The sequence below is a fragment of the Protopterus annectens genome, chromosome 12.part0, assembly GCF_019279795.1.
Source record: "Protopterus annectens isolate FY-2018-M chromosome 12.part0, PAN1.0, whole genome shotgun sequence".
Lineage (NCBI taxonomy): Eukaryota > Metazoa > Chordata > Ceratodontiformes > Protopteridae > Protopterus > Protopterus annectens.
The window spans coordinates 1187326975-1187354214 of NC_056746.1; the positions used below are offsets into that span (position 1 = coordinate 1187326975).

Here is a 27240-nt window from a genome sequence, read left to right on the forward strand (position 1 = left end):
GATTATTCTGTTCTGCTGACTTTAAAGCTCTTATGCACTTTTGAAAAAGTGTTTGCATATGTTGTCTGAACTTTCTGAACTCACTCTGTATCTTAGAAGTTTATTAAATCTTTTTGTCAGTTCACTATGAACCTCATCTCTGTTTTTGTTTTGTAATGTGCTTATGGTTTTATGCCACTTTTGTCTAGCAATATGTACAGAAGACTAAATAACTGACTTGATTGATATTGTAACTCTGAAATTAACATTTTACATGTGGTGACAGGACATAATGCATTTGGCTGTTTACCATTACTTTTATGACATTGCACACAGAAAGCAGTTTCATATGACTTGCACAATAAAAATGTGTTGTCATGCAAATGATGTTGCTGTTTAGGATAGCAGTCAAACATACATAAAGCATTGACATGAACTTTACCTAGTAAAGTACTACATGTGCTGCAGTTATGTTTATACCAATCTTTAAATCCTGGCCATACATGTACTGGACTATTATTACTGTCTACCTGAAAGGCAGTCTTACACTTTACAGTTCTTTTCTTTATGGCATCCATGCTGTAGAATGAGAAACAAAAAGAGAACTACCAGTTTCTGTGTGGAAGGTGGCTAACTCTTTTGTCAAGAAAATGTAAAATGTCCCTTGCTGATTCCCCCAAAAGGTGGTCCAACACAGCTGGCAGATTTAACTGTGTGAATGTACAGGACCTGTGGAACTTGCAGAGATGCACTGTTCTGCTACTGGACACCGTGCATAAGAAGGAGGAAGCAAACGTTTGTACCGGAACCGAACACACTAACTGAATAAAATAAAAAAGAAGCTGTAGCTGTCACAATAAGAAACCATTGGGTCCGTCAATTGTTGCTCGCCACTGAAAAATTATATGACGTCTTCTGTTTATTTCTTGCTGTTACTTGCATTTGCATGTAAGCATAATAATGTATATTTAACTACTTATTGTGATCAACTAGTCTTATTACTGTATTGTACTAAGTACAATAAATACACTGAGACAACTGCTTCAGTTAATACGCTTTCTATTACATTTTCCTTTTGGCTCTACAAGCATGCAACACAGATGCTGTCAGCTCTCTATGGTAAATTCCCAAAGCTTGTTTACTGTTACACTCATATTTATACCAAAAAGTCTGATATTTTTTCTCAGAGTCTGATGTTATAACTGTTCTTTCTTTGTATAACAGTTTTCCTTTGTTCCCTTGTCCTTGGTTCTTTGTAGTTTGATGATCCATGGAAACTCAATCTTGCATTATCTGAAACGTGGTGCTCCAGCAGTATCTAAAACTTGATGTTACATCTCTTTACATCATTGATGTACTTCCAGCTGCCATCTGCGCAGTTATTTTTACAGACTTTGTTTCTCAATAACATACTCCTTTACATGGATGCCAAAATCTAACTAAGCTATATATGCTTGCCAGCACACTTACTATTTTTCTGCATTTTATACTATTTCTAAATTAACCCTTTATATTTCATATCATTCTTGCAGCTTTTTATTCAAGCTAATAATCATGCTAGCAACACTTTGAAAAGACAGTGTATACTAAAATTCTTTTAATAAATACATAACATAGTGTACTTCAGGATCTTTGTATGGTGGTTTTAACAAGAATATTCCCTTTAAGAAAGCTTTGCAGAGTTTATGAGAAGCCAGGGAGGACTCACCAAAACCATTATGGAAATTAGAAATAGCTGCTAAGTGAATTTTGATGGTAGCTTGAGAAGCACCTGTTTTGGAAAGTGAAGACAAAATTATAGGATCTTATCAATGGGCACTGAAAAAGGATCAACATTTTTGTCACGAGCCCAAACGGTAAATCTTCTCCATTTACTAACACAGAGTTTACGTGTAGCTGGTTTATGGAAGGCCAAAATAATATGGCATACCAGGGAAGAAAGTGAAGGAAGGCAAGCTATTAATGGAACTGGCGAAATCAAGCTGTCAGGTTCAGGTTCACAATGTCTGGATGAAGTAGTCCCTCTGGATGGGATAAAAGATCTGGAACCGGGTCCAGAATTTAAGGTTGTTGAATCATATAAGGCCATAGGAAGGGAAACCACATCTGTCAAGGCTAATAAGGTGCACTGATGATTACTTTGCTCTTCAGCCTGTTTGCTTTTTTTAGGAATTTTAGAATTAGGGGAAATGGGGGAAAGGCATACAGCAGTTCAGAGGGCCACGTGTGTAGAACAGCATCTAAGGGTTTCCCCCATGAGGTGTGATCAGGGCAAAACAGTTGCTGCAGTTGCTTATGAGAGAAGCAAATAGGTTGCAGCAAGGCTGGCCCCACCGATGAAAATTTGTTTCCGTCACCTTTGGATGAGAGACCACTTGTGAGGTAAAAGAATACACCTGCTTAGTTTGTATGCTATCACACCGGAACTTCCCGGAATATGCATTGCTGTCAGAAAGCAGTTGGAAGAGATAGCCCATTGCCACACAGAGCTTCTCAACATGGGGGGTAGGATTTGGTTCCTCCCTGCTTTCTGATGTACCAAACCACTGGCATAGTCTGTTTGAATTGCGATTGTTCCCAAAGGAAGAACAGTCTGAAAGGCTTGCAACGCTAACAGCAGTGTCCTTAACTCCAGGACACGGATATGCAAGTTGGCCTTTGCAGGGGAACAAGTACCTTGGACAGTCTTTCCCAGATAATGCCCCCCCCACCCCCACCCCACCCCATCTGCAAAACATCCGTGGTCACTATGGCTTTGGGTTGTGGTGGGACAAAGGAACAGCCTAGAAGGATGTCTTTGGAGTGTCTCCACCAAGCTAAATCTTTTCTGCAAAGCCTGGTTATCAAGATCACGTCTGACATGGACTGGTGTAACACTGACCATTGAGACACTAGCAGCCATAGTATTTTCATGTAATATCTTGCTAAGGAAACTTGTTGCCGCCATGGAGCCTAGTGCTTGTAAGACTAAACAAGTGGTAGCTCTCCTGTTGCTGATTATCTTCTGGAACTGAATTTTTATTTTCTGTAACCTCACAGGAGGAAGAGATGCTATGGAAGTCCGGCTATTTAGGAGCGGTCTTAAGAATTCTAAATTCTGTGTTGAGGTCAGTTTTGATTTTTTGTAATTTACAGTTATTCCTAGAAAGAAAGAGACGTGAAGTACATGATCCCTCATTTGTAACAACTGGTGCCTGGTTGGGGTAGTAATGAGCCAATTGTCTAGATATGGAAACACTTGGAATCCCTCTAGTCTCAAGGGAGCAGCTACTACTGCCATACATTTGGTGAACACCCTGGGGGCTGTGGTGAGGCCAAAAGGGAGAGTGATGAATTGGTAGAGATTGGCTCCCAACTGGAAGTGGAGAAACCTTTTGAATTATTTGTCCATTTCTATATGGTAATATGCATTCTGAAGATCAAATGACCATGTCCACTCATCCTTTTCCAAAAATGGAAGTATGGACTGTACCATGACCACCTGGAATTTGGTTAGTCGAACTGACTTATTCAGTATACTTAAGATCCAAAACTGGTTTCCAGTCCCCTGTCTTTTTTGGCACTTTAAAAAATCTCGAGTAAGTTCCAGACTCTATCTGGTCTGGTGGCATTTCCTGGATGACTCTTTTTCTAGCAGTTTTTGGATTTCTAGAACTGCGTGTTCCCTCTGTCTGGGTACAACATTGAGGATTTTTTTGCATACAGGGGGGAGGAAGAGAAAAGGGAATTGAATAGCCTCTGGAACTGATCCTCTGCACCCAAGTATCCGAAGTTATTCATAGCCAGGTGTTTTGGTGCAGGGATAAGCACCTCCCCAACTGCTTCCAGAGGAAGACAATTGGGCCTCGATTCAGGAACGCTGGTAGGATTTTCCTGGGAAAGAATCCATGAAACCCGGGCTCTGTGGGCCACCTCTGCTGTGTGGATGGCATCTTCCATTAAAGTTCTCCCCCTCTGCCCCTAGGGGAACTAACTCCACGTGTGTCCTGAAAAAGCCCTTGGGACTTTCTGAACCACATCTTTCAACTGCCTTTTGGGCTCCTCGAGAAGGATCGTTGGTGAGTGGAAAAAGTATCTCCATGGCAGAAAGGGTCTTTTCATCTTTCTCACACATGGATACAATTTCTTTAACTTTTGGGCCAAAAAGGATGATCTGTCAAATGGTGCACTGACAAATAAAGACTTAAATGGCTCCACAAAATCACAAAGGCTCATCCAGGTGTGTCTCCTAATGGCAATGACTGAACCCACCGCTCTACTGGTCCCTTCAGCTGCATGAGCAATGAGCCTCATGCACAAGTTAGTCACAGATTCCAGGGCAGTCCAACTGGGAGGCAACCTTATCTTAGACTTCCTCAGAAACAGATCCTCCCAGGGTATCTGATAACTCCACTGTCAGATCTCTTTGAAGTCTGGTGACGTACACCCAAAAATTCAAAGACCTTAAGGCAAAGGTCTATGATGCATAGACCCACTACCCAAATCTATCCGTCTCCTGAGATGCTCTGTTGAGTGGATGAATAGACGAACTCTCTTTGGCCAGTTCTTTCTTTGTGGCTGCTATGACGATCATGCCATCCACAGTTAACCCTTTAGCCCAGAACTGTTGGTCTCCAGGAGCAAACAATTTTATCAGGTCTCCCGGGGTTAGGTTCTGTAGTGTCAGGGGCCTTCCATGCCGACTGACAGATCAACTGAATGAGTTTGTGTCTGACAGATCAACTGAATGAGTTTGTCAGTGAGTGGAGTCACCCAAGAGGTAGATGGTTGGGTGTCAAAAGCCTGCAGGTACAACTCCTCCTCAGAAGAAGGATTTTGGGCCTTCCAGTCACCCTACTGCTTCAGTATTTCCAGGAGGTCTCCAAAGGAGACATCACCAGGGGGTGACCTTGGGGATCCTTCTCCTTCACTGAAGTCAGTGTCTTCGGTGATCAGTTCCTCTGGGGAATCCACGTGTTTCCTTTTATACTTTCTCTTCTTAGGGATCTCCTCAGTAGGGTGGTCTGGGGAGGTATCAGAAGAAGAAAGAACTGTTATCTGTGATTCCTGAGGTCTCTGGATCTGCTGACCCAGTGGGAATGCAAGCTGAACATCCAGGTGTGAGGAAGAAAAGGATAGTAACTTCAAGGTGGAAGGGGTCGACTGTCTGACTGTAGCAGTCAGAACTCTCTCCATGCTTCGAAACCTGGCCCCCTCTAAAGAAGGAAAGGAGCCCAGAACTAAAAAAGACTGCCTTGGAACCGTGGTCACTCCCTGCTCTGAAGACACAGTCCCCGAGACAGAACCCAGAGCCGAGCTAATTCGTGGCGATGCCCCAAAGTGCAGAGAAGAATCTGAAAAAAAAAAAATAGGAGTTGACTCCTGCCCCTCAGAGCCAACATCACAGACTCTGCCCCGAGAGGTCTCCAGATCCAAATGGACTGTAGAACTAAGACTGAGAACCGGCTCTGATGATGAGGATAACTCTGGATCCAATGCAGTAGGCACCGGGAGGCTCGGGACTGAATACTCTAATTCTTCAACTGAAATTAGAGGAGAAAAAAGTTGTGGGGTGAATAATGGTTCAGCTCCAATACCTGATGGTATTGGAGTTGAGGAGGTACCAGACAATCGTCTCACCCAGAGTATCTTATTCACCAGCCTCTCCAAGTCATCTTCAATCAAACTTTTTGTGGAATGAAGAGAGAGGGTGGATGGTGATTTTGGTCTTTCCAAGAAAGGAGAGGATAGTTTTCCAGGAAAGGGATCAATCCAGGGATAATACGAAGTTCTCAGAAGAGTCACAATGTTTGGTTCCTCAGATTGTAAACTCATTGCCATAGTAGTTGGCAATGAGGTAGACGTCTGCACTGATAATTTCGGTGTCAAGGATTTAGACTGGACTGATACATTAGGCTCCATAGGACCCTTCGGGGCCGAAGATTTAGTTGTGGAGGCATTCGGTTACAAGAACCAAAGATTTTGATCTTTTCGAAGAAGTGCCGACAGTGTAGAAGGCACCGACAGGCTTCTTTTCTTAGGCTTGTCTGAAGTTTTATTGGATGAAGATGAAGAAGGGGAAGACGCATCAGTCTTTCTCCTTGTTTTGTCTGAGCAAGATATAGTTTTGCTGAAGGCTGAGGGTATCATACCTTTCAAGATTAGTTAGATTTCCTTTCCACAAGTGCCCTGTGACTGAAACCATGACATATGGAACAGTCTTCCTGAAGATGAACAGGGCCCAGGCAATAGACACATAACAGGTTATTATCTGACATAGGAATTTTGTGTCTGCATTTCTGGCATAGTTTGAAACCAGCCATGGAGACAAACAAATACAAGTTTGTCAGCAATGGGGAAAAAGGCAGTTAGCTAAGGCACCCGTACACACACTTAAGCAAAAGAAGAGACTTGTAACAGAAACACTCACTACCAAAAACAATAAATAGTACAGCTTTTTTTTTTTTTTTTTTTTTTAACAAAAAGAGAATTAGGAAAGGAAAGTCTATCAACAATGAAAGATGAGATTACACCAGCATGTAGAGAAGGAAAGAAAAGTGAAAGGAGAAGTTCAAACTAGATGGAAATAACAGTGGGTAGGGTTTTAAAGGAAAGCAATTATCAAAAGAGAATCAGAAGGAGAAGTGAAAATAGAAAAACTACATTTTACAGTTTACTTAGCTCGAGAGCGATGGCAAACATTTCTGTCAGGAAAAGTAGCACACGAGATCTGAGGTAATTGGGACAGGAGCATTCTAGGTAAGGGTAAAGCTCGAGAGGTTTTGGCCAGCGCCGTCAGTTCTGATACTCAGAACCTCACCCATTTGTCGAGGTTAAAATGAAAATTGACAACATCAGATTTATTTTTCTTTCCTCCAAGCAGGGGAAGCTTCTATGAGACTCCATGCAGTAATGCATGATCAGGGCCCTTCCCCTACAGCCAAGGATTTCCTGGGTGACTAATGCTGGCTATTGCTGCCATGAATGAGCAATACTGAAATGTATTTTGATGAAAGTGTTGATAAATATATTAATAAACTCCTTTATGACTAACGTACATGCAAACACAAACACACAATGAAAATATCCATACATATTGAAGAACAGCTTGCACCAAATGACAGGCAGAGAGTTCATAGCGATATAAAGACATGAAGCACAGTGGTGTATAGGTTCCCCTTCACAATCTCGAATTACTGAATGCTCGAAATTCAGTAACTCGAGACTCTAAAGTCGAACCAACAAAAATCCCGAAACCCACAAGCACGAAATCAAAAAATCCCGAACATACAGAACACATACACCACACAACACGCACACCATACAACCCACATCACAGAAAATACAAGCCCTACACTAAATGCAAGCAGGAGGGCAAGCCCCCCTGCACCCCCCACACACCCCTACTTATATATTCTAACTCCAAGATCGCACTAATACCAAGATAAAAAACACCACACAGACATTTTAAACTGCCTCCCTCACACACACAAATACAGACACATCAAACCCTCACACTCATACTCCCACCTACCTACCCTAACCCACACACACAACTTACAAAACACACATATACACTCACTTACCTTCACTTCCGTAACACATCCCGACTCACACACTTCCCATCCCGTAGCTGACATGCATAAGCGCGGATTTGAGATATTTGAATTTGTGCTTATGCAGATTCGCGCTTATGGGTTTTTGACTTTACAGTCTCGAGTTACTGAATTTCGAGCATTCAGTAATTCGAGATTGTAAAGGGGAACCGGTGTATAACGTATGTATCACAAAGGGCACTGTTACCTGACAGTTGATGGGAAATTTATCTAAAAATAAATGTATTATATACAGCTTATTAATGCCTTAGCCTAATTTACTAATTATGAAATGTTTACCACATGGTTTGAGGTTTGACCTCTTAAGTTGTGACAGCCTGAAATAACATACTAATGAAGTTGGCATTACACATGAAGTCTGTCTTTTGTTCTTCAGCTATATGATGTACCAAAAGTTACATCTGCTAATTTTAAGCATACATGGAGTTGCTTGCTGTGGTTTCTGTGCCTTAGCTGGACAGTTAGGAGTGAGAATAGGCTGTGTTTGTAAGCATGACTAACTACCTGCAAAAACACATCAATAAGCATTTATAACAGTAACTCAAACTTTTTTATGTTCAATAAAATCAATTTTTCACTGCAAGAATAAAGAGGCATGCAAGCTTAGAACACTGAAGTTCCTTTGACAAAGTAGTTTTATGTTAATCGAGAAGTACTAAATCTTGCAAATGTCTGTTAGACCTTAAACTGTCTCAATTCAAGCTTTCCTGCACTGCTGTTTCACTGTAAATGACCCTCTGGCATAATTTTTTTAATGTATTTACAATGCAATGTAATGCCACAGAAAAATGGCAGCCCAAATAGGATTTGTTGTCTGGTGATTCAGTGTAAGTGTTGCTCAATCCTGGCAGCAGAAGACCAGACTATTTTCATAAGACTCAGTCCATGTGTCCTACTCTAAGAGCCAGTACTAGAAAAAGACAGCATATCCAGAATATTCAAACAGCTGCATTTCTGTAACAGTTCAGGCTGTACACTACTACAGCAGAAAATTGTTTGACTGTATGTCTGAACAAGTTTAACTTTTTTCAGCAATAATGTCAAGTGGTGCAGAAAAGAAGGGAAGAGCCAATAGGAAATGAGGAAATCTTGTACCAGCCAAGACTATATGGACAAGGAAAAAAAGAGTTGGCCATTACAGACACTACTGCAGCAGCGCCAAAGGCGTGTTCCAAATTCAAAAATAATCTATCCTCCTCCATACTCCTATTAAATTAACCATAGAAAAATCTATAAATAACTTACATTACCACAAACCCAAATGAATTGGTAGAACAAAATGGGCATAAAACACCATGCAAACAAGAATTAAGTCAATGACTGAAACAAGGCACAATTTATTATATGTTTAAAATTTCTTTTTTATGCTCTTTATGAGTAAGATTTAAACTTTCATTATCAAAAAATGACTCAGTCATTCAAAGGGATTGACAGACACTTAAATGTACATTTAAACATGCCTTACCATAGTTAGTGACTAGAAGGTCATATATGTGCCTGTGATTGTGCAGTGCTGCAATATGTAGAGGTGTGTATCCCTGAAATGGAAAACAGAAAATGTAAAGTCAAAGCACAATGTTTTCCCTGAGAAGGCCTATACAGTAACATTTTGCTGCAACTTTAGAAAACCTCTTTGCGTATACTTTTTTCTATATAAAAGAAAATAATTTTATAACTTATCTCCCTTAACTTGGAAAATGCCTACTGTAAACCAAAGTATAACTTCTCAATAAAGTTCCTGCTAAAATCATTTTTATGTATCCTTGTCAGACATACCACACTAACATTTTCTGATGGCTGCATATAGAGTGTGAATATTTTACTGATTTGTTTGACTGTCAGGTTTGTGACCTACTGGCCTTAATAAGATGAAGTTCCATAGTCCCCTGTCAATGATTTCAACTCCCCACATTCGCGTCATGATCATTTGTGAAGAAATGCACACAGTAAACCAGTAGAATTATCACTTGTAATTACTGTCAATATGCCAACAGTCTCTTGTTTAACTAATGGTTGCTGTTTTAACTCTCAGTATAATATGCTGGACACTTAAAACTTGTTCCGAAATGGTTGCATCTACAACTAATATTTTACTAGGAACTCTATAAACAAACTAGACAATGTCCAATATCTTACAAGTCTATATGAATAACATTTAAAAGGATGTGTATTGTAGTGAGGCACATAATACTCACCCCCTTTTAGACCATATCAGATGTTCACAATTGACAAGAGAAAAGAGAAAGAAAATTGATTAGAATAAATGTACACTGAAATTATACAACAAGCATGAAAGCTGTGGAATATAATTTAAAGGCCAAGAAAAATCCAATTTTGTCATTCACTGCCCTCTTTGCCTGTCACTGTAAGAACACTCGCAAAAACAAAATAATAAAAACATTCCATAACAACAAACTGCAACTAATGGCTCACTGCTACTTTTACTGCTTGCATGCCACTCGTGTTGGGAATATGCCAAGTTTGCTAGAAAACAGTTTGGAATTAAGAGAAACAAATGACCAGCATGACTCTCTTCCTTCCATAAGTGTGTGTACAAAAAATCTTTAACTTGCTCTGCCTACTCAGTCTACATTTTTCCCAGTTCTTTTCTGAAGGCTTCATCATATGATGTATATTCTTCAACTCTGACACTTCAGTAAAATGAAACACCAGTTTCTGTGCCAGGACGCACAAAGTTAAATGGCACAGCAATGGCATGTAAAGGATGATAAAGCAATGTCGAGGGATAAGAACAAAGCAAAGGCATGGCAGAAGAGACCAGTGGCTTAGGAGGATGTCATAGGAGTGGTATGAGAAAGAGCAGCATGGCAGAGTGACAGCGGTAGCATGAAACAGAGAGTAACAGCAGTGATATGGTAATATGTAAGTTTGACAGCCTTGGCATGAGACAGAGACACATAAAATGGCACAGAAGTGCTCACTGTTGGAACACTCAAGTGCAGCATTCATCAGGGGGTGAGGACCACTGGGGTCATATTCTACAGAGCTGCAGCAAACATGTGAGTGCTTATTTTGCTGTTGTCAAAGTAACCTTCACTGTGCAGTTATTTGTATGGTTGCGTCACCAACACTTGAAAAAGATGTCACTAGAGGTTAGAACTACAGTCTGTTACAGTCCATGACTGCATACCCATAATCTGCTCTTGCAAAATGTACGCCTTTCATACTGTGATGCTAATATTTCAAAGGTATCAGGATATTTTTGTGTTTTTTTTTTGTCCCAGTGTCAGCCAACCACCAAGTGTCCTCCAAATTCAAAGGGATCATCATACACTCAGCCACAGGTGTTGGTTTATGCCCTCCCTGGCACTAGAGGACATGTGATCCTCTTCACCATGGCAGACACTCCTCCTCCTCATACACATGCATGTTCTGTACAGCTGCTGAGGAAGACTACTGTGTTTACAACTTGTTCAGCCAAATGGGCTGCCTCTAAACATCACCATTACTCTTCTAAGGGACTGCATCATAGGACTGCCCTATTTCATTCCCCCAGAGGAGAGGCATCTCTCCAAGCCATATCCAGCAGGTGCCTGTGCTGCTAATAAAATACATGTCACTGGGAATCATTGTCAGGGCTTTATCTCACTATACCAATGGAGCTGACTAAAGGGCATTAGGATTTGGCCCAGTATATACACTGTATTTTTCATTATGGTGATCCATAAGAAAATGACGATAGATTTATTTGTATACCTCAATAAAAAAGGCCACTGCAGATGAGTTTTCTTGCTGTGATTTATGCATGCAGGCTGAAAGGTTTAAAGAGCTGCACACAAGTACATCCCAAACTCATATAAGAAGCAATAGATTCCCCTAGACTCCAGAACAGAACACAGTAACATTCATTTTAGATCATACAACATAAATAAACCATTGGATATTCTTCCAAAGGAACACTACCTTCTCAACAAAATGAAAGCAAAATCACCTCTGAATCAAATTTTATCCCAGACGCACCTTTTAATTTTTTAGTGCTATAACAGACAGAAGAACATTCTTTGTCATTAGGTGGAATACTTATATCTGCATTGGTATGTCACTGAAATATGAACTCATCATAAAAAACAAGTTTAGTTTATTACAAAATAAACGTGCAAGAGTTGTGCAGACATCAATGGCAAAATCAACCCAACTCAACAAAACTTTCATTATAGTCCAAAATCTCCTTTTTTAGTTTTTTTTTATTAGAAAAACCAAAAGGCTGACAAATGGCATGGATTTTAATACATTTTTCAGTAGCTTTCTCCAAAATGTACTATGCTGATAATCTAATTTTTTACACATCCCTTTCAAACAAACACATTACACTAACAAATACATATCAGTTTTACAGAATTAGCTCATTTTTATCATTTAAACTTCACAGAAGAAAGTTTCCCCTTCCAGCTTATGAAGTTATTCACGGGAATGTTTCCCTGCTGTATCACCTCTTATTTTCCTTTCTGTAGTGTATGCATGTCATGGTAGTCGTGCTTCAAGAACTGTGGCAAGAGCGTTTGGCACCTCAGGCAGCAAACCTTTTTGCTGCCCTGACTTCTACAAGTGATCATGATTGCTTAATGACAACTTGTAAACCATCACACCATTTTTTTTTCCCCAAGCATCAACAAATTAACAGGTCTATATCACCTCAGCGAAGTGACACCTCAACGAACGTCGAATTCCGCTCATATGGGGGGCTGTGCCCTCCCCCGCTAATTATATTCACCAACTCCGAGATCTCACTACAGTGGGGAAAGGGCAAATTTCCTGATCTTCACTGTACTGCAATCTCAGTATGAGCAGTTTGATAAACAGCATGTTTGATGTAAGTGCAGTGAAAATGCTGTTCGTTGAATTGATAATGACCCCATCCTGACAACTTATTCAGATACAGTCAGGCATGCCTATACAGCTGAAAAACCTTGTGTGTCACATTCCCTGCCATAAGACTATCAATGTGAGCAGTGATGCAAACCTAATGACAGAGTTGTGCCAAAGTTTTTTTTTTTTTTTTTTTTTTTAAACAACTGTTAAGTCCTTATGCTGGAGGGGGGGATCAACTCCAGTGCATGAGATCATTCCCCTTTTTCAAGGCTAAGTCTCTTTCTCTGAGAAACATAGTAGAGAGATGATATAGAAGAGTACAGTGTACATGGGTCATGTGCATATGCAAAAGGCTTCAATCGTAGGCACATGGAACTCAAGACTAAAAGCATACATATGCTAAGGATTGGCCACTTGTCTTCCATGACCTTAGCAGGACAATCTTAGAAACAACAGGCAAGTTAAAATGCCACCCAAGATGAAAACTGCATGCATGTGTCATGGGTGACTGACATGCACACCTCAATACAGGGGGGGTGTTATGTTAGTGTTACGAGAATGTTGCTACAACACAAATGAAAGTGTACTCATCTTTGGTGTAGAAGGCTAAGGTTTCTATCCCACACGGGGAAGTTCAATTACTGATACTGTAGTACAGTATAAGGGGGATGTTGCACTCCTTTGGATGAGACATTAAATCGAGGCCCCATCTGCTTAAGCTGGTGGTAGCTCAGGTAGATGTAAAAAATCCCATGGCACTTATCGAAGAGTAGGGGAAGTTTCTCCAATGTCCTGGCAAAATTTCCCCTAGTGGTATAAATACCATCTTGGGTATCCCCTGAAAAGAGGCTAGCAGCCTAGTGGGATTAACACGGTCAACAAAGGATAAAAAAAAAAAAAAACATTAAAGTTACCAGAAGAATGAATCGTTTACCCCTTATTAACTGCAAGAAGTCACACAATGTTAAGGACTTAATTTTGGTCACAGCTCTAAAGAAAACCTTACTGTAAATTTTAACAGGTAGGTTTCTTTGATGGCAGGTTATGACACTTCTCAGCGTACAAAAACAAACTAAAACTTCTTGAAAATAAAACTTGCCAAGAAAGCCACAGGCAAACTCCAACCAATGTGTTAGTTGCTTTTAATCAATGCACATTTTCGTTCAACTCCCTGGCCGAACTTCCTCAGACTGTACAAAAGTTTTAGCTAAAAACAATCCAATAAAATATGTCATAGTAAAATCATATGCTTCAGCACCACCAATGGTAGTGCACAGTCCTCACAGTAATCAACACAATAATTGTTAGCACATATCCACCCTTTACAAGCATCCATTACATGCCTAAGAACAAACAGTGGGCGGATAAATCTAACCTCACATTCATATATTTAAAAGAAACCCTGTTAAATTAGTCATTTAAGAATGCTGGATAGATCTGGCAACAGTCTCAAGGCAACACAACACGCCCACTCGATTACGAACGAGTCCTTATTGGCGGAGTTCTGAGAAGAGAGACCTGTCGTTACGTCAACTTTGTGAAGGATGGGCTGTATGCGTTTTATCTGCTGACTCCAGTTACCTTTGGAAATTTGTAAACTTTTTGAAAAAGTTTTACTTTTTAAAAAAAGAGTTACTATTAAGGTCTTTATATGTCATTCAGCCTAAATGAAGGAGCAAGGCTAAATGGTAAGAAGCTAGAAAGCATTTCAGTGTGTTGAATGTTACACCAATGTGGATTAGTTTGTTTGTACTTATAAAATACTAAAAGGAAGGTTACATTTTCCCTTTCTGTGACCGATGTATCTTTAAAGCTCCCATGTAAGGGATTTGTTTTTGTATTGTTTTGTTACACTAAAGAGATGGTCTGTTTGTACTTAATAAAATACTAACAAGAAGGTTACATTTTCCCTTTCTGTGTCCGCTGCATTTTTAAAGGTCTCATGTAAGGAATTTGTTTTCCTTGTGCTTGATATGTAAACTTTTGTTATATTTATTTTAAGTTGCGATTCCATCCGCACTTTATTTGCTGTTGCCAGATCTATCCTGCATTCTTAAATGCCTAATTTAACAGGGTTTCTTTTAAATATATGAATGTGAGGTTCATAGGTCTCAACCTCTTAAGAGGTTAATGTGGAACACAGACCCCGACAATGTGTGACAAACAGCCAAAATGTGGTTTCCCCAGTGCCAAGCTGAAATGGTTTTTCAAGCAAAATCCTTCGATTAACAGTACCTTATCCTGGATATCCATATCACCATCTGCAATAATTAAGATTTTCTGTTACACACTAAAGTACAGTTTTGTACCTACCATAAATGTAGATGTCCGAACTGGATAGCATCTGCAGTCATAACAACTGGGTTGTCCTGTCGTCAGGCAGCCCTTCAGTCGGCCGGATTCCAAAGTCCGGGTCCGGCTGATGTCGCACTTCATCCGACGTCATCTCTGTTGGTCTTCGGGTATAAAGGCATCAGCCGACGCCATTTTCCTCAGTGTTTCTTGCCCCAGATGCCAGAAGCCCTCTTGAAGGCTAAAATTTGGATAGATGCCAATGTTTCCAAAAAGATATAGGTAAACACAAAAAAAAGCATGTATGTACATATATACAAACAAATACACCATAAAAGACCCCCCCCCACCAGCTAGCTATTAGGAGGGTAAACACCCTAGGAGTACCACAGAGGGGAAGGAGGGAGGGTAATCCTGACTGCAGATGCTATCCAGTTCGGACATCTACATTTATGGTAGGTACAAAACTGTACTATGTCCTTCATGGATGCATCTGCAGTCATAACAACTGGGTAGAATACCATAGCCAACTAGGGGAGGAGGATAAAAGTAGATTATGGTGTGTTTAGGATCCCTTGCAGTACAGCAGTGGCAAACCCTGCTCGGGATCTGGAATATAGAGGCAAATTATAATGCTTGGCAAATGTATGCACGGAGGTCCAAGTAGCCGCCTCAATAATGTCTTTGGTTGCCACTCCTTGTAAGAAGGCTGTGGTAGTGGCTGTTGCCCTTGTAGAATGAGGTCTTATGTTCTGTGGAATTGGTTTTCCATGGAAGGAGTAACAGAATCGTATGCAATTTCCTATCCATTTGGAGATTGTCTGTTTGGAAATAGCTTTTCCTTCCCTTCCTGTTGCATAGGCTACAAAAGTTGGTCAGTCTTTCTGCTACTTTTTGTTCTGTCCAAGTAGTAGCGTAGCTGTCTATGTACATCCAAGGTATGCAGTATTCTTTCCCTCTGTTTTGTGGGTTGGGAAAGAAGGTAGGTAGGTGGATTGCCTGGTTTAAAGACACTCTGGATACCACCTTAGGCATAAATGTAGGATTAGTCCTCATGGACACTCTATCTTGGTGGAAGATTAGGAAGGGTTGCACTGCCATTAAAGCCTGTAGTTCTGAAACCCTCCTTGCTGAAGTAATTGCCAGTAGGAAAGCAGTTTTCCATGACAGGTGTTGTAGGTCTGCTGTTGCTGCTGGTTCAAAGGGTGATAGTGTCAACTTTTCTAGCACAAAGTTTAAGTCCCAAGCTGGTAATGGTGGTTTCCTTGGAGGTTTTACATTCTTGATTCCTCTGAGAAACTGTCTGAGCAAAGGGTGCGAAAAACAGGTGGATCAAAGCTGTATTCTGCTGAAATAGCTGATGCATGTATCTTGATGGAGGAGTAGGACAGGCCTGAATGAAGAAGTTCGCCAGATACTCCAGAATGTTAGGCATATCTATGTTTGACACATCTTTTCCTCTTTCAGTACTCCAAATGACAAACCTTTTCCATTTTCCAGCATAGTTCCTTCTTGTTGAAGGTCTGCGTGCTTCAAGAATAATGTCTTTAACTCTTTGGGAAAGTTCTGGATTAGCTGCTGCTATGTGATGTTCCATGCAGTCAGTTGCAACGCGTTTTAGGTTTGGATGTATGATGCTGTAGTTGTTCTGAGTTAACATCAAAGGCATCAGGGGTATTGGCCACATATTGTTCCGAGACATGCTCCTCAGCAGTGGGTACCAGTGTTGTCTTGGTCAGTTTGGAGCTATCAGGATTATCCTTGGACGTTCTTCCTTGATTTTTAGTAGTACTTTGTGTATCAAGGGAAGAGGTGGGAATGCATATGCTGTTAGGCCTTTCCAGCTGAAGGAGAGCGAATCCACTTTCCATGCTAGTGGGTGGAATGTCCTTGTGCAGAATTTTTTGAGCTGGTGATTGAGAGGTGATGCGAATAGATCTATCTGAGGCATTCCCCATTTCTCTGAGATGGTCTTGAAGATGTCCGGGTGCAGCTTCCATTCGTGGGCATCCGATGTGGTTCTGCTTAATATATCTGCTAGAGTATTTTCTTTTCCCGGTACAAATATTGCTTGTAACTGGATGTTGTAGCTGAGTGCTAGGGTCCAGAGCTCCAAAGTCATTCTGCATAGGGGTATGAATGAGTGCCTCCCTGTTTGTTGATGTACCACATGACTGTGGTATTGTCTGTCCTTATCATCAACTGGCCCTCTTTGAGAAATGGTCTGAACTTTTGGATTGCCAGTTTTACTGCCAGCATTTCTTTTAGGTTGATGTGCAGGTGAAGTTGATCCTGTGTCCACAATCCTTGCACGCATTTGTCCAGCATGTGGGCACCCCATCCTAGGTCTGAAGCGTCTGTTGTGATGGTCTGGCTTGCTTGACATCTGCGAAAGGGTAGGCCTGGGTTTGACTGGCATGCCTGAGCCCACCATAGGAACTCCTGTTTTAAGCATGGAATTAGTGGGATTTCTGTTTCTAGGCTGTGTCTGTGTTGGGACCATAAATTCTTTAGGTACCACTGTAGTTTTCTCATATGTAGTCTGGCAAATGGGACCAAGATTATGCATGATGCCATGAAGCCCAAGGCCTGCAGTACTTTTCTTGCTGTTAACTTGTTCAGTTTTGTTAGTGCCAAGAAGTAAAGAGGGAGTTCTTTTGTTTTCTGTAGTTAGGAATGCCATTTGTCTTACTGTGTCCAATTCAGCCCAAGAATGTCCTTGTTTGGGATGGTATCAGCCTTGACTTTTGTAAATTGACTGTGTATCCCAGTGCTTGTAGCAAGTAAATGACCCTTTGTAAATCTGTTGTCAGCTTGCTTTTGTTGTCCCCTTGTAGCAGGCAGTCGTCCAGGTATGGGTAAATTTGGATTCCCTGTAGTCTGCAATGGGCGATTACTGATGCCAGGCATTTTGTGAATACTCTGGGCGCAGTAGATAAGCCAAAGGGCAATGCTGAGAATTGATAGTGCTCTGATCCTGCAAGAAATCTGAGGTATCTTCTGCAGATTGGTCGAATGGGGACGTGCAGGTATGCCTCCTTGAGATCTAGAGTTACCAGCCAACACTCCTTGCCCAGCATGGGAAGAAGTTGCTGTAGGGTCAGCATTTTGAATTTTGGGACAATGATGTATGTATTTAAGGTGGACAGGTCGAGAATTGGTCTCCAACTTTTTCCTTTCTTGGAACTAGGAATAGTCTGGAGTAGAACCCCTTTCCTTGCTCTGCTGTTGGCACTCTTTCCACAGCTCTCATGTTTGCTAACTCCATTATCTGTTGTAGAGCCTCTGTTTTTTGATTTGGAGGTAGATTTGGCATTCCTCTTTTGACTGGTAAAGTGTGGAAGTGGAACCGGTAACCTTGATCTATGGTTTGTAAAATCCACTTGTCTTTTGTTATGTAGTGCCAGTTCTTTGAAAATAAGGTTAACTTTCCGCCTAGAGGAGCTGCTATTTGTTCCCTGGTAGGCGGATTTAGGGTTAAGTCACTGCGGTTGTGTTGATGTAGTGGCAGTGGTTGTGTCTGTGCCTCTGTTGTTACCTTGCCACTGTCGTCCTCTGTAGGCACCTCCTCTGGATTGGTTTCTGCCTCTGGAACGTCTATTCCTGCCCCTTTGAGATCTTGTGGAGTCAGGAAAGGACCAATTTTTGGCAGGCCAGTTCCTGCTAAACCTTGGGGGTTGAACCTGCAAGAAATCTTTAACCGTTTGAACAGATTTTGCCTTTTCTTCCATTTTCTTCATAACCTGCTGGGCAGGTGTACCAAACAAACTTGTCTTATCCATAGGAGCATCTAGCAACTTAGCTTTAACATGGTCCGGTAAAGCTTGCTCCTTTAGCCATGCATGCCTTCTTATCACTGTGCCAGTCATGGCTGATCTAAATGAAGCCTCCAGTGCATCATAGCCACATTTTAAGGAATGGTTACTAACCTGTTGTATGTTATTTACCATTTCTAATACATATTTCTTATCAAGAGATTCATCAGTGGTTAGCTTTTTAGTTAGCTGATCAAGCATAAACTCTTGGTATTGTATCATGTGAAACTGACAGTTTAAAGCTCTAGCTGAGAGAGTAGCTGAAGTGTAGACCTTTTTACCCCATCTGTCTAATGACCTTGCTTCCCTTTCAGAAGGAATAGGGTTTTTAGCTATGGTCGCGGCTACTGCCTTGGGACCCTGGGATATAGTTTCGGGGTCTGCAAGTGGGGCCTTGTAAAGGTGGTGATGAGTATCTGGCACCCTGTAAAATCTGTCTGGTTTGGCAGGGGCTGGGGGTAAAGAATCTGGAGCGGAGCAGACATCATTGAAAGCATCATCCACCACAGAGAGAACAGGAGGTATAGCTAAGGGCCTGTGCTGTGGGAGGTGCAGAAAGGTCCTAAGTCTTTTTCTGGAGTCTAAAAAATCCTGTTGCTGCCATTGGAACTGCTCTCGCATGGCATGTAAGGTTTCCCCAAAGGAGAATTCTTCTGGTGGGGAAGCAGCTGGAATGGATTCTTCAGCATCAGAATCTTCAAAATTGAAGAAAGGAGCCTCTGGCTGGTCAGTTATGTCTGATTCATCTGCAGAATCATCAGAGGACACTGGCTCAGGGGGCTCTGCCCTAGGTCTCTTGTCTGGGGGCTGAGAGGCCCTGTCTGGGTGAGATTGAGATCCTCTAATTAAGGAAATTAAATCTTCTGCCAAAGTAAGCATTTGAGAACTAGAAGAGGGCCTGGTTGTGGGGGGTTTAACAGGCGCTGCTTTGGTAGTCTTGGCTGCTTTAGCCCTGGCGAAGGCCTTAATGGACATGGCTGCTGGAGGCCTAGCAGCACCACGTGCTGGGGTAGAGACATCCAAGGGGATGGTGTCTGATAAGTCAGTGGCAACCACCGTAGTGGATAAAATTTCTGAGGCCGATTCAAGAGTGGTAGCAGGGGCCTCAGTTGTAGAGATAGATTCAGCTGTACTTTGATCAGTTTTCTCGGTTTCGGCCGAAACCGAGACACTTGCGGTTTGCTTAACCATGGTTTCGGCCAAAACCGCGGACCGCGAGTGTCGGTCTTTATCTTTGCGTTTTTTGGCAGATTGAGTAGTCGGAGGATCCGACGGCATAATGTATGCAAAATCAGAACCGAAAAACTGTTCTGCAAACTCCGACCGACGCCTAAGCGTTCGTCGGTTGAAAGAAGCACAGGCCGAACAGGCTGCTACGTCGTGGGCTGGGCCTAAACAAGGCAGACAATAAGAGTGGAAATCCTTATGAGGTATTTGTTTCCCACAGGTTAAACAATTATTAACTTTTTCTGACATCGGCTGAGGCAAGAAAGAGTCCCCAACGGGTACTTAGCTTTAGAAGTCTTGAGTAGTATTCGGTAGAAGTAATCTCTGGATCCGACCGACCGGCACTTGCGAACAGCTTCTGCTTCGGGCGCCACGCGGCAAGAAAGACTGGGGAAAATGGCGTCGGCTGATGCCTTTATACCCGAAGACCAACAGAGATGACGTCGGATGAAGTGCGACATCAGCCGAAGCCGGACCCGGACTTTGGAATCCGGCCGACTGAAGGGCTGCCTGACGACAGGACAACCCAGTTGTTATGACTGCAGATGCATCCATGAAGGACATCACCAGATAGCAAACCTTCTCATGGTTCAAGTCCTCAAACAATTCTGCTTCCTGTCTACCCTGAAGTTCAGAATCTTGCAGGCTACACATAGCAGATTTAGATCCCTCATGAGTGTAACCTTCTTCTTTATACTCCACTCATTTATTCTGTTCTCCAGTCTCTCATCCCACTCTCTTTTGTATCTGATTGGTGACACAATGTATCATTCCATGAGGTCTTCCCAGTTTCTTCAGCCTTCACTGTCATGGTATTTAACCTAGCTTCTAACACTACCTGTATCCTTGCACCATTCCTTGTCTAGTGCTCTTCCTTCCTTTCTGATTCTTGTCTGATGGCCACCATTTGCACACTTCTGCATCACCTGTCTCTCCTTTTCTGACATTCTGAATAGTTTATATCCAGCACCTTCATGTCCCACTCTCTCTCGTCATTGGCCCTTCTTTCCATGATACCAGCAATGCCCACAGCCCATCCTGCATCATTGTTTGCAGCTCCTCCATCTTCCTACCCAAACTCCTTTTATTGCAGAGTAAGGGTACCCAGCCATAATCCATCTCACACTGTTACTTCCTAAACTGTCTCCATTTCTTTCCACCTTCTGTTTACTGTGCATTCACCTATCCTGTTCATCTGGTATCATTACTCTCCCTCCCCTTTCCACCTTATTGTAAAGGTGCAATCACTGAGAACTACCTTTCCAAATCCTGCACTAAGTGAATCTGTACCATCTGTGTAAAGATGGTGAATGTCCCTTCACAGGGATGGTCTGTCTCTGTCAGGTAATCTCCCATCCTCCTACTGTCCCTTTTTTACTGCTGTAGCCGACCATTATATTCTGTAATCCTGTTTCTCCTGTGTTCCAAGAGGGCTACCTACAAACTCCTTTCTGACCCTCTCTGATACCCTGCTTGTATGATTATGTCTAACAGTTGTAAATATCATAACAAGTGAATACTCTTTCCACCATATAGGCATCTTAACAGGCCTTCTAGATGTATTCTGCTCTAGCATTGTGTTACATAACCAATTTTTATACTATTATTTTGATGAATTTAAGTAACAAACCTAGTGAAGCATGAATTTATTCACATAATGTGTAATGCACCCGGATGTAAAGTGAAATGTTTTTTCTTCTCATCTGACCACCTGAGCACACTGTGGTTGCTGATAAGAGCTTTCTTGGCTAACATCAAACATTGAATTAATAGTAATTTCATGAAGCCACATAGACTTAAAAACTGAGTCCATTCCTGTAATGGTATTATAAACCCAAAACACTTGGAGACATTAAACCAAGAGATAACATATTTTCAGCATTTGCATTTCAATATCCATTTCAGTACTTTGAGCAAATTCTTGCAGACATTCTTTTGAAATGTAAATAAGGAACAATGAAAAATCACTTCTAAGTCATTATCTAAAAGATTCTCACAACTTTCCCTAAGACCAGTTGCCCAGGCACTCGTCAGAAGTTTTCCGCCTGAATGACAGGCGGACAGTTAAAGTTCCAATAATGCAGACCAAAGGTAACTTTCTTGCAGCTGCAGACCATGAGCTTGGCTGCGACATCCTGCAGCTATCTTACGTAGGAAACATCAGCATGCTGATTGCTATTCGATGCAAACTGTCAGGAATGCAACAACTGGAGAAGAGGCTGGAGCGGGTGACGGTTTTTGTGCTTCTGTGATGTCATATTGCTGGGAGCTGTTCCGCATTAAGAGTGTTGGTTCAGCTTTGCACATTCTGATTAGCTATTTTTGCGGTATATGAGCCAATCAGAATGTGCAAAGTGGAACAAACATTCTTAATGCTGAACAGCGGAACTTTGTGAGTTCTTTGTCTTAAATGCGGCGCATTCAGCATAATCCGGAGCACATGGCAGCTCAGGTGAGGTTAGATTTATCCGCCCACTGTTTGTTCCTAGGCATGTAATGGATGCTTGTAAAGGGCGGATATGTGCTAACAATTATTGTGTTGATTACTGTGAGGGCTGTGCACTACCACTGGTGGTGTTGAAGCATGTGATTTTACTATGACATATTTTATTGGAATGTTTTTGGTTAAAACTTTTTTACAGTCTGAGGAAGATCGGCCATGGAGTGGAACAAAAGTGTGCATTGATTAAAAGCAACTAACACATTGGTTGGAGTTTCCCTATGGCTTTCTTGGTAAGTTTTGTTTTCAAGAGGTTATGACACTTCTTGCAAGATCTACAATTAACTCATTTCAGCCTAATGACAGCTCCATCTGCTTCTGCAGTTACATTCTATGGATGCCTCTAGGCACCTAATATACAGCCTGTTCATATGTGCATTAATAATTCCAAAACCATACTACATACAAGCCATTGAAATATTTCAACTTAAGGCTTGCATAATAGGCAACACAACTTCACTGATATTTGATCTCTTTCTAGTTTTGATTAACAGATATTGATGGTTGTTCACATACTATTTATATTGTCATCATTTTCTTATTTGTCTAAATACATCAACAACCAAGTAGCAAAAGACAGAACTGTAAAATTGCACATGAAAGCACACAGATGGGCAAACAAAATTCTGCTGACAGTATGTATTTAGCTTTAATGTTTATTGAGATATTGTAAATTGTTTACAAAACATTACAAAATTATATTTACTGAGTTTATTATGATTTAAAAAATCCAGTTTAAGATGTAATATCTAATGAATACTGCCAATTTTAAAGTTTTTTATTTTATTTGTTTTTTTTGTGTCGAACTGTTTGCAATTTACATCTCTCTACTTTCTCCTACCCATCGTGACTTTCAACTCTACCCCAGGACTAAAACTGCACTACTCCATTTCCTATATCGCATTAATCAAAGTAAAAACTCAAGTAATTTTGTCTCCGCCATTTTCCTGCACTTGTCAAAAGTCAGACACGGTCTCATATCAACTACTACTCCAAAGACTTAATTTTATACATCTCACAACTCCCTCAATTAGCTGGTTCACCAGCTACCTAAACAATAATAAAGGACTCGCACACCACTTTCCTTCCAATCACTACAGGAATCCCCAGGACTCCATACTTGGGTCAATACTTTTCAATATCTTCATTAATGACACGCACAAGGTAACAAAACTTGCCCCCATAATACTATATGCTGACAACTCAACTTTAGTTTGCTTAGCTCCAAATCTTCACACTTTAGAAACCATTACGCAAGAAGCTTTCACCTCTACAGAAAACTGGCTAAATAAATCTTAATGGCACTTAAACACCAACAAAAAAACTACTCGTATTATTTCTCAAAAACATGAATCAAAACAGCACTGACCTTAATATTATCTCCTCAAACAACATAAACACTGAAAACGTTACCATCACGAAATTACTACGAGTTATCACTCATATGTTAAAATCTGATCTGCACATTGACACTGCAGTCAAAAACGCACACTGCAAGCTAGGATCTCTTTGCAAAGCAAAGCACATGTTAAGACATCATAGTAAAAAGAAGCTGTATCCCTCCCTTCTCCTTCCTACCCTCCTACATGTCCCAACAACATTCATAAATCTCAACTGTTACACCAAACAAACTAGTAAGCACCTAAAACAAAATTAGCAAATAAACTAGAAAGCACCTAAAACAAAATTAGCAATTTCACCTGCAGCCTACCAAACTGCTCCCACCACTGCCTGGAGCTCAATACCCTCAACTGGCTTGAACTTCAGCACATTACCATCTCCCAGCTACTAACAGCACACAAAATACTTCACCATCCATTTAATGAAAATTATTATGGTGACTCGCTATTCTGTCACGATCTCCAAGGCATGGAACAAACTTCTAAACCACATCAGGCTTCTAAATAACCTGCAACAATTCAAATCTGTTCTAAAATATCACTGGGCAACTAATAAACTATGCAACACCACCACAACTAAAGTCTGAAGTTTGCAATCCTTACTCTGTCTGCTATAGACACTATGCAAGTGTATTAATTTAGAATTTTTTATTTTACTCACAATCTCTTAAAACATATTTCCTTAATCTCATGTGCTTTGTAAGAAGTGAGGGGAATGTCTTTCGCAGTCAGCCACTGTATGCTCCCCCTCCTTTGTACTAAACTAAGTATACCAAAGCATGTTAAGGCAGAAATAGGGAAAAAAATGAATCTCCCTCCTGGCTGCCTTAATAATAGCCCCTCCAGAAGACCCTTGGCCAAGTGATGTGGAATGAATGAGCAGAAAAGCCAGGAGGGGGGGGCTTATGACTGGCATGAAGAAGTGGTGAAATGAGGCACAAAAATATGTTGATCAGAAGTGAACCAAACTATGCTGCAGACCTAAAACTGTATATGTGAAAGCAGGCCCAATTAAGGTTTTATGAGACAGCTATCGGGAATGACTGTTGAGCATCTTAGGGGTTGTCAGTTTGATCAACTGGTGATTTCAGTTTCTCCACTGCTTAGGTGAAAACTTCTAGAGTTAAAACTTCTTACTTTATGACCTTCTTCACCTTCCTTGGTTAAACTGTTCAACTAAAATCTTATCCAAGGATATAAATTTCCACTGTAAGATTTTTCTTTCATTTTTTCCCCTTTCTATTTGTTGACCAGCTAAGTCCACTGGACAAACCCACCCTTTTCAGGGAGGAAGGAACACTGTCTAGTAAAGCGACTTGCTCAGTGTCACATAATACACAAATAAATGTGAATGGAATCAAACCCTGCACCCTGGAGAAAGAAAGGAACCCATTAATAGCTCAGAGCTTTAATCCTCAGTGCTAACCACCAGACAACAATAGCCTGCTTCCAACAAGTTTCCTATCTACTTCATTTCCTACCTTTGGAAAAGATTCGCTCTGCATGTCAAGCAGAGTATCTCCCTGATAACCTTAAAAGCAAGCCTTGACGACTGGATGGAAGACTACAAATTCATGCTTGGCATTAATGTTACTGATCTCCTGTCAAAGACTACAGAGGTAATTGTGAATAGGCTTTCTGATGGCTCTCCAGTCCTACGCTATGAGTATCTTAGTGTCTCTGCAGCCAGAGCCAGTGTGCAAAATGATGGTGTATGCCTGACAGGGAAAAAAACAACTATAAGACATGACATTGCTGATGACAACGATGCTAACGGATAGGAACTCAAGCTGCAATAGGCAGAATATGAAATGATAAATATCTGATGTTGACTGCTTCCTAGGATGGAATGCATCTCAATGGTTCAAGGGTCTCCTGCCCAAGCCCCATATACAACAGGAGATGAAGATGTCTGAAACATCATAGCAACTATGCATATCAAAATATACCTAAATACAATTCAAATGCTCTACAGCAAAATGATTTAAAACTATTCCACTATAACTAAATGGAGTCAGAATTCACATACATTCTTTGGCTGAAACAACAAGCCTCCTCTTTCCTGCATACCATACCCACACGCTGATATCCCCCGCTTCCTCAACCATATCCACCAAATGTGGTCTGTGAGCACCCAAATGTCTCTGTGAATAGATCAATGACATAAAACTCTACTATTCACCCAATGGAATAGAATGGGATGCTAAAATAGCAAACAGCTTCCAGGAAGCAGCAATAACCCCCTCCATTCAAAGCCAGTGCAATCTCAAACCAAACATGATTATTTTTTTTTTTTTTTTTTTTTTTTTTTTTTTTTAAGCGGCTGTTTTTACTTACATGCTGAAGTGTTTGAGGTCAGGCCCGTGAAGAAAGAGAAGAGAAACAGATGTTAAGATCTCATTCTGTGAAAGCTATTTTTAAACAAACACAAACACTTGCAAAGCAAGTTTATTTCAGACATGGTTTGAAAAACATATTTTAAATTAAAAAAAGATTTTTTTAATATATCTAGATGCCTTACTTCTGTTCAGCCTTATTCTACTTCCCAGCTATTCCACAATTTTATGTAAAACATAATCCACTGCTACACTTAAGAGACTTGCATACCACTTAAGTATTATGTGGCAGTTTCTCTGAAACAAGAATGGGAGAAGGGCTTTGTTCAACCAATCAAATGCAAAGTACCACCACTCAATTCCCCAGAGGCAAGCATTACTCAGACCTGGCAAAGGACAGTTAAACTAAATTTATCAAGAGCATTTAACCAGGCATTTAAAGTTAAACCCATGCAAAGCCAAGTGATACTGTCCCTCAAGCTCTTCTCAACCCAAATCCATCTTTTTACAAGCAGTATGCTTACAATTTATTTTGACAACTAAAACTCCAAATATGCCAACATGGAAAGTACTACAAGATGCCAACTGATGTTATGGCACAATGGTTCAGTGCTCCCTTGTACCAGACAGAGCATAAATGAGCATCAGGATGGTTTTGTTCACAGACTTCTGCTATACAAACTGGCTAAAATTATCAGTGAAATTAAGCACAAAAATGCAAACATTTGAACGTGTGAAATACACTGAAGATGGAATGGCAGTTTTACTTCAATGAAATTTCCTTTTATTTGGAGCTGCTGTAGCAGTTTTAAAACCTGCTTATGAACATGTGGCCACACACCTCCCACTTTAATGTAATGTTATTTACGGGCCACAAAAATGGAAGCTATACATTTACCATAATGCTAGATCCTGTTTGTCCAAGTCTATCTAATCCAACTTTTGGGCTACCGAGTCACTCCTCTGATCCTATCCAACACTTTAGTACCACATAAGATTGAGTTTGCTGCAGCAATCACATATACTAGGACAACAGCAACAATATACTGAAAATGGTACAAATGTAACCATTTGGACAGGGGAAGGATGTCATACAGGATGGGTGTGGATGAAAAGGATCCAGTGTTATGGTAAGTACAAACTATTTCATCAGTCCATCTGATCCAAGTGTTGAGACAAAATATGTAAGTTATGTACTTATTGGAACTGCAGATTTCTCTGGTCTCTGTCTGGGCACTGAAACGGTATGACTGGTGCCTTTTGCAT

At 40.9% G+C, this 27240-nt stretch overlaps 1 protein-coding gene across 4 annotated transcripts in view; it reads right to left on the reverse strand.

Moving 5' to 3' along the window:
• Nucleotides 1-27240, reverse strand: part of LOC122817080 (ankyrin repeat domain-containing protein SOWAHC-like) — an 877444-nt gene that overhangs the window by 258035 nt on the left and 592169 nt on the right. For all 4 annotated transcript variants that reach the window (XM_044090234.1, XM_044090232.1, XM_044090233.1 and 1 more), the window contains exons 10-11: nt 25879-25881; nt 9040-9112 (exon numbers count right to left, since the gene is read on the reverse strand). In XM_044090234.1, the coding sequence (XP_043946169.1) occupies nt 9040-9112; nt 25879-25881 (76 nt within the window). The remainder of the gene's footprint in view (nt 1-9039; nt 9113-25878; nt 25882-27240) is intronic.